Source organism: Thermomyces lanuginosus (genome assembly GCF_041956635.1).
Source record: "Thermomyces lanuginosus strain ATCC 200065 unplaced genomic scaffold VTN49scaffold_22, whole genome shotgun sequence".
Taxonomy (NCBI): Eukaryota; Fungi; Ascomycota; class Eurotiomycetes; order Eurotiales; family Trichocomaceae; genus Thermomyces; species Thermomyces lanuginosus.
In genome coordinates this window covers 1108542-1123183 of record NW_027192356.1, presented here as the reverse complement: position 1 = coordinate 1123183, position 14642 = coordinate 1108542, and the positions used below count along the sequence as shown (strand labels likewise).

The 14642-nt window shown below is 52.1% G+C and overlaps 6 protein-coding genes across 6 annotated transcripts; 3 read left to right on the top strand and 3 right to left on the bottom strand.

Annotated features, from left to right (window-relative positions):
• Positions 1–17: 17 nt before the first annotated feature.
• Positions 18–2268, top strand: VTN49DRAFT_1362 (uncharacterized protein; the record flags this gene model as incomplete). Its single annotated transcript, XM_069408968.1, has 5 exons — positions 18–87; positions 171–281; positions 340–645; positions 699–1645; positions 1696–2268. 5 exons carry the CDS (start codon positions 18–20, stop codon positions 2266–2268), a joined length of 2007 nt encoding a protein of 668 aa, XP_069270401.1.
• A 655-nt stretch (positions 2269–2923) lies between these two features.
• VTN49DRAFT_1361 (uncharacterized protein) lies at positions 2924–4975 on the top strand (the record flags this gene model as incomplete). Its single annotated transcript, XM_069408967.1, has 2 exons — positions 2924–3091; positions 3164–4975. The coding sequence occupies 2 exons, from the start codon at positions 2924–2926 to the stop codon at positions 4973–4975; spliced, it is 1980 nt and encodes a 659-aa protein (XP_069270400.1).
• A 131-nt stretch (positions 4976–5106) lies between these two features.
• On the bottom strand, positions 5107–7274 carry VTN49DRAFT_1360 (uncharacterized protein; the record flags this gene model as incomplete). The annotated part of the gene is made up of 4 exons (XM_069408966.1): positions 5107–6664; positions 6715–6813; positions 6877–7052; positions 7128–7274. 4 exons carry the CDS (start codon positions 7272–7274, stop codon positions 5107–5109), a joined length of 1980 nt encoding a protein of 659 aa, XP_069270399.1.
• A 622-nt stretch (positions 7275–7896) lies between these two features.
• VTN49DRAFT_1359 (uncharacterized protein) lies at positions 7897–8820 on the bottom strand (the record flags this gene model as incomplete). Its single annotated transcript, XM_069408964.1, has 3 exons — positions 7897–8288; positions 8360–8606; positions 8707–8820. 3 exons carry the CDS (start codon positions 8818–8820, stop codon positions 7897–7899), a joined length of 753 nt encoding a protein of 250 aa, XP_069270398.1.
• Positions 8821–9183: 363 nt separating this feature from the next.
• On the bottom strand, positions 9184–11094 carry VTN49DRAFT_1358 (uncharacterized protein; the record flags this gene model as incomplete). Its single annotated transcript, XM_069408963.1, has 1 exon — positions 9184–11094. The coding sequence occupies one exon, from the start codon at positions 11092–11094 to the stop codon at positions 9184–9186; it is 1911 nt and encodes a 636-aa protein (XP_069270397.1).
• Positions 11095–11343: 249 nt separating this feature from the next.
• On the top strand, positions 11344–12593 carry VTN49DRAFT_1357 (uncharacterized protein; the record flags this gene model as incomplete). Its single annotated transcript, XM_069408962.1, has 3 exons — positions 11344–11617; positions 11669–12139; positions 12193–12593. The coding sequence occupies 3 exons, from the start codon at positions 11344–11346 to the stop codon at positions 12591–12593; spliced, it is 1146 nt and encodes a 381-aa protein (XP_069270396.1).
• Positions 12594–14642: the final 2049 nt, after the last annotated feature.

Genomic DNA, 14642 nt, shown 5'->3' with positions numbered 1-14642 from the left:
CCTGCAAGCTGCCCAAAATGTCCTCAAAGTGCCTCGAGGGCGTGGTAGTGGCCGTGAGCGGCAACCACGGGGGTTTTTACACCCATGGTGCGTGGACAGCGTCGTCCCTGCAGGGAATGCGGTCGGCGATCTTCGCGATAGACTAGTGTTGACTCTGGTTTTCTTTCTAGGCTTAATCAGAAAGATGGTGGAAGAAAATGACGGCGCTTTCAGTGTTGATGGCGCAGGATGCACTCATTTGATCACCACTCAAAACGAAATCACCAAACAGACAGCCAAAGGTGAGTTCAAGTTGGGTTGAGGAGTGTGCTCACGTCCAATTGACCCATTGCAACTCAGTTCGGCGGGCCCGCAACAATAACTGTCATCTCGTTACGCTGGATTGGCTCCTCGAGTCACTTAATAAGTCGAAGAAAGAAGACGAAGCCAATTATTGCCTTAATCCCTCGACGTCTCAAACGACTCAGTCCGACGCAGGGAACCGATCCTCCAAGAGACGCGCCGGATCAGACGGGAATGACAATGCCGCCGATGAACCCCCCGCCAAGAAGCAGCGTGAGAGTCAGACGGAGTCCACCACCACCACCACTACAACCACCAACGACAAAACCATCAATGTCCCGGTCGATGAGCATTGCCCAAAAGGTAGGCAGATAACGCTTTTGCATGTGCGGACATTGGTTGATAATTATATATAGCGAGCTCTTACGAGGTTTACATCGACTCGGACGGCGTGATTTGGGATGCCACCCTCAACCAGACAAGTTCTCAAGCCAACAGCAACAAATTCTATCGCATTCAGCTGCTCAAGGATAAGACTCAAGGGATTTACAAAACATGGACTCGCTGGGGCCGTGTCGGCGAAGTTGGCCAAAGTGCGATGTTGGGAAAGGGTGAGCTAGACGAAGCAATGCGTCTTTTCCAGAAGAAATTCAAAGACAAGTCCGGGCTCAAATGGGAGAACCGCTTCGATCCCCCCTTGAACTCGAGGTATGCCTTTATCGAACGATCGTACGAAGAAGCAGATGAGAAGCCGAAGCAAAAGGAGGAATCAGAGACGCTCAACGGCAAAAACGATGATGCGGACGATCACGAAACTCCGAAGAGCAGTCTCCCGCAGCCGGTGCAGGACCTCGTCAAGTTCATTTTCAATCCGAACACCTTCTCGCGTGCCTTGTCAGATATGGCCTATGATGCCAACAAGCTGCCCCTGGGCAATCTGAGCAAGCGTACTCTTACTACGGGATACGAGATCCTGAAGGAATTGGCCGAGTTGATCAACGATCCATCTTTGACTACGACCAAGTACAACAGTCGGCCGTATCGTCAGGTTGCTGGCAATCTCAGCGATCGGTACTACACAATCATCCCACATGCCTTTGGGCGACACCGCCCGCCAATCATTGACAGCATGGACTTGGTCAAGCGGGAGGTGAAGCTGCTGGAGAGCCTTTCTGACATGGAAATTGCCCATGAGATTATCAAAGTGTCCCAGAACAAGGACGGCGAGAATGTAATTGACAAGCAGTACAAGGGACTCGGCATGAAAGAAATGACTCCCTTGTCTCCAGACTCCACAGAGTACAAGGAATTGGAAACTTATCTCAAAGGCAGTCAGGGTCACACCCACTCCGTCCGCTATCAGGTACGTGCTGCCAACAACGACAGGACGAACTGCGGCTCACTATCCTGCAGGTCATCAACATCTTCCGCATTGAACGAAATGGCGAGGAAGATCGTTTCTCCAGCAGCTATGGGAATCTCAAGGAAAGCGATCGGCGTCTGCTGTGGCATGGCTCGCGGAGCACGAATTACGGTGGCATCCTCAGCCAGGGTCTGCGGATTGCGCCGCCCGAGGCGCCCGTTACGGGCTACATGTTCGACAAGGGTGTCTATTTTGCTGACATGTCCAGCAAATCGGCCAACTACTGCCATGCCAACATCAGCGCAGACATTGGTCTCCTGTTACTCTGCGAGGTTGAACTGGGGAAACCGATTTTGGAGCAAGTCAATGCCAACTACAACGCGTCCCAGACGGCCAAGGAACAAGGCTGCCTCTCGACCAAGGGATTGGGGAGCACCGAACCTGAGGTCTGGAAGGATGCTGGCGTTGTGCATCCCAGTTTGAAGGGCGTCATGATGCCGGACATGGCGGAGGCGCGGACCAAAAAGAACGCTAACCGCTACTTACTGTACAACGAGTACATTGTTTACGATGTGGCGCAGATACGGCAGCGGTATTTACTTCAGGTGCGCATGAAATACTAGGCTGGATCTGTTGGTCAAATGTGGCGTCTTTTTCGAGTGTGATGTTTCTTCGGCAAAGGTGCATGGCGTTACTTTGGGAATGCATTGGGATGGCATCATGGCGAGTGTAACTGCAATGCGAATCCGTATTTTCGGCTGTACGAAATCTCTCATGGGTCCAGGATCTGGACTCAGGAACGGAGTGGATAGTCGCTTCGAATGCCGAATGCTTAACCGACTTCGCCTTCCCCGCCGATCGGCCCAATCCGCCATCAGCCACTGTTAGAATGTTGGTCGCCGGTGGACAGTCGAAGGCTAAGACAATCCAGACCCAATCATGACTCATTGGATTATCGTACACAAACATGGGTCGCCTCGGGTTTGAACATCCGCCTGGCGCTAAGGTTTCCGCCAAGGTCAACTATCCGATAAGCATGAGATTCGTTTGACTGCTTTTTAAGCCACTGGGAAAGCTTGTTCGCCGAATTGGTTCTAGCGATCGACATCGATGCATGCGACTTAATAATAATAGGTACCTTCTAGGCTACGACCCTAACCCCCCGTTGGAGACCCATTGGGACCAAAGATGGGGGTTGATATCAAAGCCGAGGCTAGTACAATGCTTGTTATTAATTATTAGGGAACGTTCTCCTCAAATGAGGAGAACCTTTCCCTCATGCCACCAGCAACTCCAAGACAATTGCTGTCCAAGATGAGGTACTTGGTGACGGCGGTGCCCTTGCTGGCGGCGACAGCGTCCGCGCGATACTTCCCGCCCTCTCCGGAGGGGGTGACAGTGGTCAAGTCCAATGTGACGGAAGGGGTATACATTTCATACAAGGAGGTGAGCTTGTTTACGGATGCATTCCATCGACTCGTACAGTCTCCGCAACAAAGGACTGACAGCAATGATCAGCCCGGAATCTGTGAGACCACTCCCGGGGTCAAGTCCTACGCCGGATACATCCACCTGCCGCCCAATTCCCTAGACTCGCTCAACGTCGACCAGGCTTACGACATCAACCTGTTCTTTTATTTCTTCGAGTCCCGACATGACCCGGCCAATTCGCCAACAACCATTTGGATGAACGGCGGCCCAGGCTCATCGTCCCTAATTGGCCTGTTTCAAGAGAATGGTCCTTGCATTATTAACGAAGACTCGAATTCGACCACTCTGAACCCGTGGTCGTGGAACAACTACGCCAATGTGCTGTATATCGACCAGCCCGTCCAGACGGGTTTCAGTTATGACTATCTGCAGAATGGGACGCGGAATCTGGTCACTGGGGAGACTAGAGTCCTCGAAGATGGCGAGGAGATTCCGGAGCAGAACGTGACTTTCCTGGTGGGAACGTTGCCGACCATTGAGGGAACCAACAACACTGCCAATACAACCCAGAACGCCATCAGGTCGTTGTGGGAGCTGCTGCAGGTGTGGTTCACCGAGTTCCCCGAGTACAAGCCGCGGGATGACCGCGTGAGTATCTGGACCGAGTCCTACGGTGGCCGCTATGGCCCATCTATGGCCGCCTTCTTTGAGCAGCAAAATGAGAAGATCCAAAAGGGTGAACTCCAGAATGCAGACTATGCGCATTACATTAACCTTGACACCCTCGGCATCATCAACGGATGCATTGATCTCGAGATCATGGCTCCGTCATACCCAAAGTTTGCGTTCAACAACACGTACGGAATCCAAGCGATCGACCAGGCGACATATGAAAAGGCTCTTGAAGACTGGAGCAAGCCCAACGGCTGCAAGGATCGCCTCGAGCGCTGCCACGCGGCCGCCACAAAGGGTGACCCCAACATGTATGGCAACAATCCGCATGTGAACCAGCTGTGCCACGATGCAGCGGCGTACTGTGAAAACAACGTCGAGGGCCCGTATTTCTACGTCGACCGGGGATTCTACGACATTGGGCACCGGTACCTAGATCCCTTCCCCTCCAACTCCTTCATCGGATTCCTGAGTCAGGACTGGGTGCAGCGAGCGCTCGGAACGCCGCTGAACTGGACTATGAGCATCGACAGCGTCTACTTTGCCTTCCAGTCGACGGGCGACTACGCTCGCGACGACGTGCTGGGCTACGTCAATGACCTCGCGTACGTGCTGGACCGGGGCATCAAAGTGGCGCTCGTCTACGGCGATCGCGACTACGCCTGCAACTGGATCGGCGGCGAGGACGTCAGTCTCGCCGTGGACTACAGCCAGGCGGAGCAGTTCCGCGCCGCCGGCTACGCCGAGGTGAAGACGAACGAGACCTACGTCGGCGGCGTGACGCGCCAGTACGGCAACTTCTCCTTCACCCGCGTCTTCCAGGCCGGCCACGAGGTCCCCGCTTACCAGCCGGAGACGTCGTTCGTCATCTTCAACCGCAGCTTGGAGAATCTGGATATCGCGACGGGCACGATTTCCACGCTCGAGAAGCCCGACTATGCTACCGAGGGCCCCAGCGATTCCTGGGGTTGGCTCAACGAGATCCCCGAGAACCCCCCGCCCAAGTGCTACACGCTTGCCCTGACTGCCACCTGCACGGATGAGCAAATTGCGGCGATTCTGAACGGGACGGCGATCATCAAGGACTACTATTATGTCGGCGAGGAGACTGGTGATGATGCTAGTTCCGCGGAGGGAATTTCATCCCAGACCCTGCCGAAGAAGTTCCCTCGGCGTCTTGACCGGGGCATGAGGCAGTCTGTGCCTGTCGTGCTTGCTGATGATTAAAAATACATTGGCTTTCGGGTCTTCTCGGAGGGTATTTCGGGCAGCTTCACTTGAACATAGGTATCCATCATTTGTATATGGTTCATGAGTTTTACTGATGGGTTATCAATAAATACTATTATTCTTTTTTATCACCATGTCTCCTGCTTATATCGCCCAAGCTTCTCCATCTCTAGCAGATACTTCTCCGCCTCCTCCCTCGCAGCGGCGGGATCACTCGCCGCCGCATGTATCTGGAAACACTCAATCAACGCCTCCCGCACCGCCTGCGGCATTCTCCCGGACGAGCCACAGATAAACACACTCCCGCCTTGATCCTTCAGCAGCCGGACAATCGTCTCCGCGTTCTCACGGATGCGGTTCTGGACGTAGATTTTCTGTTTCTGGTCTCGCGAGAAGGACGTCCAGACGGAGAGGTTGATGCTATTACTGCAGCTTGACGTGAGCGACTCCCACTCGTCGGCAAAGAAATAATCCGCGTTGCGGTTCCGATTGCCGAAAACGAGGATGGTTGGTGCCATGGTGGGTGGTGATGTGTCCGGGTGTTTTGCTCGGTAGGCTTGTAGCAGGCCGTGCTTCTCCCAGATCATTGCGCGGAGCGGGGCGAGACCTGTCCCGGGCCCGATTAGGAGTGTCGGGCCGACGAGTTGTTGGAGAGAAGGGTTGAGCCCGCCGCGTTGGACTTCGATGCGTAGTTTGCTGCCAGGACGGAGAACGGAGAGGTAGCGAGTGCAGACGCCCTCGCGGAGACGCTTGATGACGGTTTGATATCGGACGATGGCGATGAGCAGTTCGAATCTGGACCCTTTGCTCCCGGCGGCGGACGTCTGTTTGAGCACTCCACCCGAGGCGATGCTAAACTGTCGAGCCCGTAGAATGGGAAATACGTTCAGTGCGTGTTGCCATGGGATTTTGACCGTGTCAAATTCCTGCAGCACCTCGATGATGCTTCGCCGCGGACGCGTTGTGTAGTCCCACAGCTCGTCGATGTATTCCGGATTGGTGAACTCGAGTAGTCGCTCGCGGTGCATAGTGTCTGTCGTGTAGTGCGCGATGTGCGCGAAGAACGAGCGGCGCGGGATCGCGCGGATGTCGAGGTATTCTGTCAATAGGGCACGCAGAGTAAGAGGCGAGGATTTGGAGGAGGCCGTATCTGCCAGATACGGAATCGGCGCTGGAGGAATATGTGTCGTAGACTTGTTGTTATTGTCGCGCTGTGGTGCGTACACGATCCGGATGGGCTTATCCGCAACATCAACCCAGTCCATTAACCGAAGTAGCAGGTCGACGTCGTTGGCAAAGTTCTTGGGCAGAATCGACACCATGTCTCCCGGAGAATACGGGATTGCCTCGGTCGTCTCTAGACAGATGTGGCGCACATCCTGCCAGTGCGATGCCGGGGTCAATCGCTTGTTCTGCGTTAGTGTCGCAGTAACCGTGCTGGGGATGGGCCGTGTGTCATCTTCCAAACGGTAGAGCTCGGGTGCCTCGCCGGGTTCCAGCAAACTCGTTGCTAGACTGTCTTTGTCTTTCTCTGGAGGAGTTGTTCCCGACGTTGTTTCTTCTAATACCCACTTTGGTGGGAGCTGCACATCCTCCGGGATGGGATGTAAACCATGCGGGAGGGGATATCGATCAAGCAGGTGTTTTCGCAAGTCCGTAACCCATGGCAAAAAAGTGCCTTCCAGACTATTTCGGTCAGCAACGCTTCGTTATCGCAGAGTGACAGGAAATATTACCCCTCTGGATGCTGCTGGTCTGCCTCGCCCGCATTGTAGATTTCATTCGCACCTAGCTGAAACAGCCTCTTGCGCAACTTTTTGGCAGCCCAATTGAACCTGATAGAGTCAGCATTCCCCCCTCTACACTTCGATAAACGGGAACCCTTGTGTGGAACGTACTTGGGATACGAACTATCCCCCAGTCCAAACAGCGTAAACTGCACCCCCTGCAAGTACGTCGGCGGCAACTTCTTCAGGAGCAGCGTCTTCCAAAAAGTGCGTGCATTGAGCGGGATGTCCCCCTGCCCGGTGGTAGAAACGACGAATATAACAAATGAGAAGGTTGATAGGGAATCCTACGTTCTCGGCATCACCCGTGTCAGAGATTGATCTGCCTTCTCTATTCGGTTGATGATCATGTTGTTTCCTACCGGTTGCACAGCGTTCAATTCCGACACGTGCGTCGTAAAATGCAGCCGTTCAGCCAGATGGCCGAGTTCGTCGGCGACTTCGTGCGCGTTGCCGGTTTCGGAGCCGTATGCGATGAGCGCGGTTCGCGGGGTTGCATTATCGCCCATACTACCTTGCTGTTTCTGTGTATTGGCACCGCACAGTCTGACGATAGTCCTCAGTATTCGTACAACTTTTGAAGAAGCAAGGTACTCACTACTGCTCTAAGGGTACTAACGAGAGAACCGTGCTCTCGAAGCTTGCCGATTTCGGCGGGGTATCTCAAACACAACGACGTTACAATGGGAAGAACCTGGCAAGCCTATCCGTCGCAATTGACAAATTACATGTGCAAACAAAAAAGAAGAAAAGATATAGATTGATATAGATTGTTACTTCACTGCAAAGTAGGTAACAGCGTTTAGATTTCGGAGTGACGTTGGCAGATCAAAAATTGGACGATTAGTTGTCTTGATATGATAACAAAATCTGATCTGATAAGATAACACTGACTCGATCAGCCGATGACCTTCCTGACCAATGAAACGGCGAGGAGGGGTGCGGATATCTGCCGTACCATCCTCAATACTTACTTAGGCAATATTCGGGTATAAGAGCCGCACCGGCCCCAACTACGAACTGATTGAAATGCCTACGGCGCTATTCAAAACATTCTGGAGAATTCATGCAGCTGCTTGATCGGTTTATGTACAGGTAACGGGGGTATCATAAACAAATACCGTACTTCAATCAGAATGCATCCTCGTCCCCACCACCACCAACGCCGTCCGCGAACAAGTCCGCATCTGCGTCGTCGTCGCCCGCATCAAAGTACTGCTCGGCATTGTAGTCTCCAACCATTTCGTCGTCATCTTCCGAGAAGTCGTCATCACGTAATTGATCGTCCTCCTCCTCCTCTTCACCGCGTTCTTCGTCATCATCGTCACGAGGTCGTTCTTCATCTTCCTCTTCATCGTCGACGCCGCGCCGCCGTTTGGCGAGACGGTCTTCCTCTTCTTCCTCTTCTTCAAATCCATGCACTAATCCTGGAATGCGCACTGGACCATCCATTGGCATCGTAGAATCAGGCTTGAAACCCGGTTGGACGACTCGCCATAGCTGCCGAGGGAAGAAGCTAAGAACTGCACACCAGCCACGCATTAGCACAAGTAAAGAAGGACAAAAGAGTCTTGTAGAGGGAAGGTGCACATACCGTAATCTCTCCCTGAAAGCTTAGGCACCGTTCTCTTTCTCTTCCGATACCGGGAACTATATGATGGCATCCCATGGAACGGGTCAAACTGCGCCCGTTCATGACTATCGTTATCTGCAGCAATTGTCGCCGCACTCAAAACCGCATAGTATGGACCTTCATGGAATCGTTCGCGCAGCGCTCGATAGCGGTCTACCTGATCTTGTTCTTTGGGACTGAGTTTATCCGCTTGGGGTATATCATAGTCCTAACCATCCAACGACATGTCAGCCCCTGCCTCCGACAACAGACTCTTGAAGAGATGTTCCCGATCCCCAATAAGGCGGGGTTCAATCGCAATGACGTACAGGAAATAACGGCGTCGGAGCATTGTCCGGGGCTTCACCAGGCCCAGCTTTCCAGAAGGAGAATTCTGATCCCGGAGCTGGCTTCCTCCCAGCTCTCCCTCCGGCTCGAGACATGGGGTCGATCGACGAACTGGAGATTCAAGCTCGAGAGACGAAACGGTCGTTGGAATTACTCCGTATTTCGTATTGATGACTGTGGCCTTAGAACAAAAGCTGCTTCCGGAAAAGGGTCATGAAGCTGTTTGATACATCGAAAACATCTCCGATATCGATTCGACTCGAGACACTCGAGTTTCGAAACCTGGATAGCAATCACGTTCGAGGAAAGATACAGAAACTTTTGAGAGCCAAAGTTACGTTTCACCGCCTTCGTATTAGGTAAATGAGGGGAGGCTTAGGGTTAGGGTAACGTATCATCGGCTTGCAGTTGAAAATGAATGTCTTGATATTTCTTTTGAATAGTACAGAGAGCTGCGATTACGCTCCTAGTGTTTCCACCCTGTTTCCTACCTGACTCGCCAGTCCCATCGGGCCCTGTCGAACCCGCTGAGCCAGTGTCCGAAGGATATCCTCGGAACTTTCCACTTGGACAGTTGATCCTCTAAGGGCGTCATGCAAAGCGACCAAGGCATCGTACTTGGCAGTGGCTACTCGCCAGACATTGCTCTCAGTGTCTCCGGCGCCTCCAGACACAAATTCGTGGTACGACCGCGGCGGTTTGAACAGGTACGGGAGCACCGTTGTCAATGCCGGCGGTGTTAGGAGTGCCCATGGCCCCGTTGTTGGTAGAATGCCTTGCGTCGATGACGCTGTTCGACTAAGAAGCTCGTTTTCAGACGGGAGTTTGTAAGGTGATGACTCGACAGTTCGCTTCGCGTCTTCGTCAGACAATGTTTTCCAGTTTGCAGTGACTACCGCCTTGATCAGGCCGATTGCTGAGAGAGCCACATCCGCGAGTGCCACCATGTCAGCGGTGTTAGAAACGTCCTGCCAAAAGTTTTGTCGGTCGTTTATAAACGTAAAGTAGAGTATCCGCGCTGCCACAGCTTCTTTGTACGCATCTGTGGCATTGTTGGTCATGGATTCAGAACTCTCGGCCGGTCCGTGGAATATCCTCGAAAGGGTGTCTAGGCACTCTTTGCGAGCGACATTCGTAGGAACCGAGTGCAACGGGTTGACGTGGGATGGAGCGTTTAACAGTAGGATCCTCGGTAAAGAACCGAGAACTGTCAGCTCCCCAATAGGAGCGCTATGCTGCATCCACTGAGCCGATGAGATTTGGAACGATTGGTAGATCCGGGTCAACATTCTGTTCAGGATATCGCGTGAGAAGCTCAGGAGATGATTCGGATAGAGTTGCGCATATTGCGACACATAGGCCATGACGGGATTGGACAGAAATTGAGCATCAATGGGATCCATTTGCGACGGATCAAGGAAGTATTCCAGAATCTGCTGGTGAACCTTTTGACCCACAAGGAAGTCCAAAGCCTGAGACGAATGTACTGAAGAGTTTCCAGGACTGAGTCCAGGTGCGCCTATCTGAATCAACTCACGAAAGAAATTCAACTGTGTCATGCGCATCAGCACGTCGCGTGTGTCAACCATGCAGCAGGCAGCGAAGTGGAGCAGGGAGTCGGCCCCATAAACAGACTCAATTTCTGGTATATGCGAAGAGGAGACGACATCCCAGCGAAGGGCTCCTGCCTTCGCCACAAACTCCATAAGCCGCCCCTGAGCCACCGATCTGTCGCGACTTGAGAGTTTGCTGGATGTTCCCGCGGTAAGGCTGCAGTTGGAGAAAAGCAGGCCGTAGACATCCCTATCGGCAAAGACTCTCCGCCATACCAAGCCTTGCCCAGATGCTTTACTACCCTTTTCCCCATCTGTTTCTATCCCGCTATAATCGACCTGCAGGAGTGACCACAGAACATCAAACGCAGCTTGAGCAACGTCCGTATTGGAGGTTGTCAGCCATAGCTCTACAAGCGAGGCTACCAGGGCCGAGTTGCCAGCGACAATAGCTGCATCACCTGGAGCTCGACCTGCTTTGCCTAGCAAGTCCAAAGCCAGCAAGTTCACCGGAGGCGATGGAGCTTTGATGCCCGCAATAAGATCCACTGGCGGCTTGATCGCTTGCAGGTCGGAGAACCCAACAAACGTGGCGGCCTTGATTCCCAATGTTGTGATGGGCGTCGGATCCTCCTGCAGCACGGGCAGAACTTGAGCAATCTGCGACAGAAGCGTTGCGGGGACTGTCGGATCCGTGCTCTCTGTGATTTCAAGCTTCAGCTTTTCGATAGAAAGGGTGTCCAGATCCCTCGACGGATCTGCCAAGATCTCGTCGAGGTTCTTTTTAACTGCCGGAAACGAGGATGGAACAGCCATGAGATCCGGAACTTCCGTCGTCGATGAGCATCGCACTCGAAACTTAAGCCCGCGCTGCTTGTACCTCAGGCAGCTGTCATTGCGGGGAGCTGGATGCAAACTAAGCAAATGTTTCCATATTAGGCAGGTAGAATACATTCACTGCATCACCGCCTTCATGCGTTGCCATTCTCAGCCTCCTCGTAACAACGGATAGATTGGATTCTTAGATTGGAGTTGTCCCAGGTGACTCGTCAAATTCATGTCATAATGGCAGACACGTCGGCAAACTCATTAGTTTCGACAAAACCGTCAGATTCGGGTCTTCACGCCGCCCTCCATCCCCTCGTCCTCCTAACCATTTCCGATCACATTACCAGACATGCCGCGCGACAACATCAAGGGCCGGTTGTTGGGGCGCTGCTGGGTCAACATCAAGGGCGAGAGATCAGTTTAGAATATGCGTTTGAATGTCAGACAATACGAGACCCGAACGGGGAAGTTCAGCTTCATGATGCATGGTTCGAGGAGCGAGTGAAGCAGTGTATGAGAGCCCCTCGAGGCCTTTGAAGGCAGTTGGCTTACGGATGGATAGTCAAAGATGTACACAAATCTCCGCCATTGGACCTGGTGGGATGGTTCACGATGACGCCGCCGTCTGGTCCGGAAACTTCACAGCTCGCGATCCACCGCCATATCCTCCGGCAATATAACGAATCTGCCATATTGTTGGCATTCCACCCATCGGACCTCCAATCATCGCCTGTGAATTCAGGGAAACTCCCGATTACCATTTATGAGACTGTTTTCGAAGGTGAAAATGCGGCAGATGCAGAAGGAGCAATGCAAGTGGATGGGGAGGCACAGGGTGTCCACATTCGATTTCGAGAGCTTCCATACTCTATAGTAACAGGGGACGCGGAGATGATTGGCGTCGACCATGTAGCGCGGGGCGCAGGAACTGCGACGGCCGTGGAGAAAGCGGCGAAACCAGCGGAGGAGAAGGGAAAGAAGCCGGGGGAAGAAGAGAAGGAAACTGCGGTCTTGTCTCCAGAGGACGAGGAGTGTAAGTGTCTCATGATTTCCTCCAATGTCAACCTGCTAATGACCCCTGTGAAGTGATTGCGAATCTGGAGACACGGCTCAATGCAATCAAGACGCTGGAGTCCCGCATCCGACTAATCAAATCCTACCTTGAAAGCCTCCCTCCATCCTTCCAATCTGCTGCTTCGTCGGCAGATACCGCGAATAGCAAAGTTTCCTATCCTATCCTCCGTAATATCGTTTCTCTCCTCTCCGGCCTTTCCCTACTCAACCCTCAAGACCCAGAGTCCTTCGCCCGAGAGTCCCTGGCGCAGGAGAATGATGTCGCGCTCGTTTCATTGCTGGGCAAGCTAGGCGAAAGCATTCAGAGCATGCGGGAACTCGGCAAGAAATCAGCGGTCATCGAGTCCATCCGGCAGTCCTCGTCACTACATGCGGGGCTCCGGGGGCGCGAAAGGATGGTAAAGGAAGAATGAGGGATGAGGACTTTGATGTAATTCGTCACGGTTGCAGGTCATGTTTCTTCGATTGATAAATAACTTAGACTACGTACGCTCAAATCAATCATCTTTGTTTTGGGTGCTACAGGCCTTACTGGGAAGCCGGGCATAGGAATGCATCCAGATGGAGGAAACCTACAACTAGGTTCGACGGGGAAGTACAATGTGCTAGACGTTTAATATTTTCAGTTGTCCTGTTGTTCCGTGGAAATCACTGATATTTTTGCTCGTTGTAGTCATATGGGCACAAAAAGGCCCCTTCAAACGCCGCAGAGCCATTCCCTGTTACTCGTTAATCCAGATTGTAACAGCCTCACTGATGTTCTTTATAGCCTTCTTCGAGTCTGTACACACCTGCATTGGAACCAGGTTCGGTCCACGTACTCACTCTGTGTAATGCACCGTGTCTCCAGATACACCGCTCTGAATGTTTGCCAGCTCCCTCTGGTCAAACGTCCAATATTGCTCCTCGCCTCATTTCTTACAGCTACCGTAGGCTCTAGCAAGCATGTCGACAGCATGCACGCCCAGATAACCACTTCGCCCGTGAGCTGGTTGATCCCTGGTACTGATTTCGTTCCGGGACTCCTGATGTCGAGGCGGGAATGGTTATAGAGGTCTTCAATTTTTCTGGAGGTATGCAGGGATGATATACCATTACTTGTCCTATACCAGATTCGGGGATTATTTTTGATTTCCCCAACGTTTTCGGTTTTGCCTCACGGCTGTTGCGCTTCTTTGCGGTGGAATTGTTAGAAGAAGAAGTCAATTTTGCTGACGAGAAGTTCAAAGGGGAAAGTAACGGAATTTCGTACGCGAGGAACGGAATGCTATACTTTTCATCGTCCTGATATGTAGAAGCTAAACCCCTGGCTTTCGGAATCAGAATTGTAAGGAACATTTTCCTAAGTTGGATATGATGTTCTACCACGTCAGCGTCACCGCTGAAGCGTATAAAGGCTCCATGGTCCGTTATTCTCCATGACGCCTGCAGCCTGAGGATTTCCACTAAGAAGATTCTTGTTTGCGTGGTTCATGTGAAGTCCCAGAAAATGACAATACATTTCACAAGGCAAGCCGAGGACATTTGCGCCAGTGGATTCTTCCGTTACTTTTCCTATCAGCGAGTTAGAAGACCATTATGAGCTCAACATAGTGTCGAGAACGAGATGGCCATGGTCTAAAAGGAACACCTCCCGAAGGCGATGGTTTAATCAGTGCAGCAATAGCCATGCCGGCAAATATCGCCATTCCGTCTGCAACAAAGAGGAGCTGCTTTTTCAACTATTCCCTCAATTTATTCTCTCTGATGTTCCTGCAAGTCAGTTCAATGTCTATAGAAGGCAAACGAAAATTCACGTCGTTTTGATCGTTTTGAATTGGAACATGCAATGAAACAAAACCTGAATTTAAATGCCCTTCGTCAATGCCGTGCCTTCGGAACTACCATCCAAAGTACTTGCAGGTATGAGACGTACTCACCACGACGAGACATGGTCGAGGAGCCTGGGCTAACTGCTGTGTCGGATAGGAGTCATCGAAGAGACGAAACCTGCTGTGCAGCTCCCAGGAATGGAGCAGCATTTCGGCGCCGGAGAAATTATTTGGCGGCGCTAGTGGTTCTGCAATGATCGCCAAGCTTTCTTGGCGATGTTAGTGTCCCGGGAAATGTTCCGATTGGGCGATAGGCAAACCGGAGCACCTGGGCATCGTCAGCGGCAGTACGGAGTACATACGGAGTACTCCCTACTGTACTAACGGCAGACTGTCAAGAGATAGGTAGTTGATATAGATGCTCTGTGTTATCGCACGCTTGGTTTTACTTCGTCACATACATACAAGTAGAAGTCTGCGAGATACAAGTCAGCTTACTATTGCCGTTTTGTTCTCAGTTTAGCAAAGGATTTTTATTTGCTCGTCTCAGTGTTACTGCAATTTGTGGATTCAAACTAGAATGGATATGCAACTCTCATTGGGAATCTGTAGAATATGATACAAACACAAACCCTTCCGAGCCTGACCCAG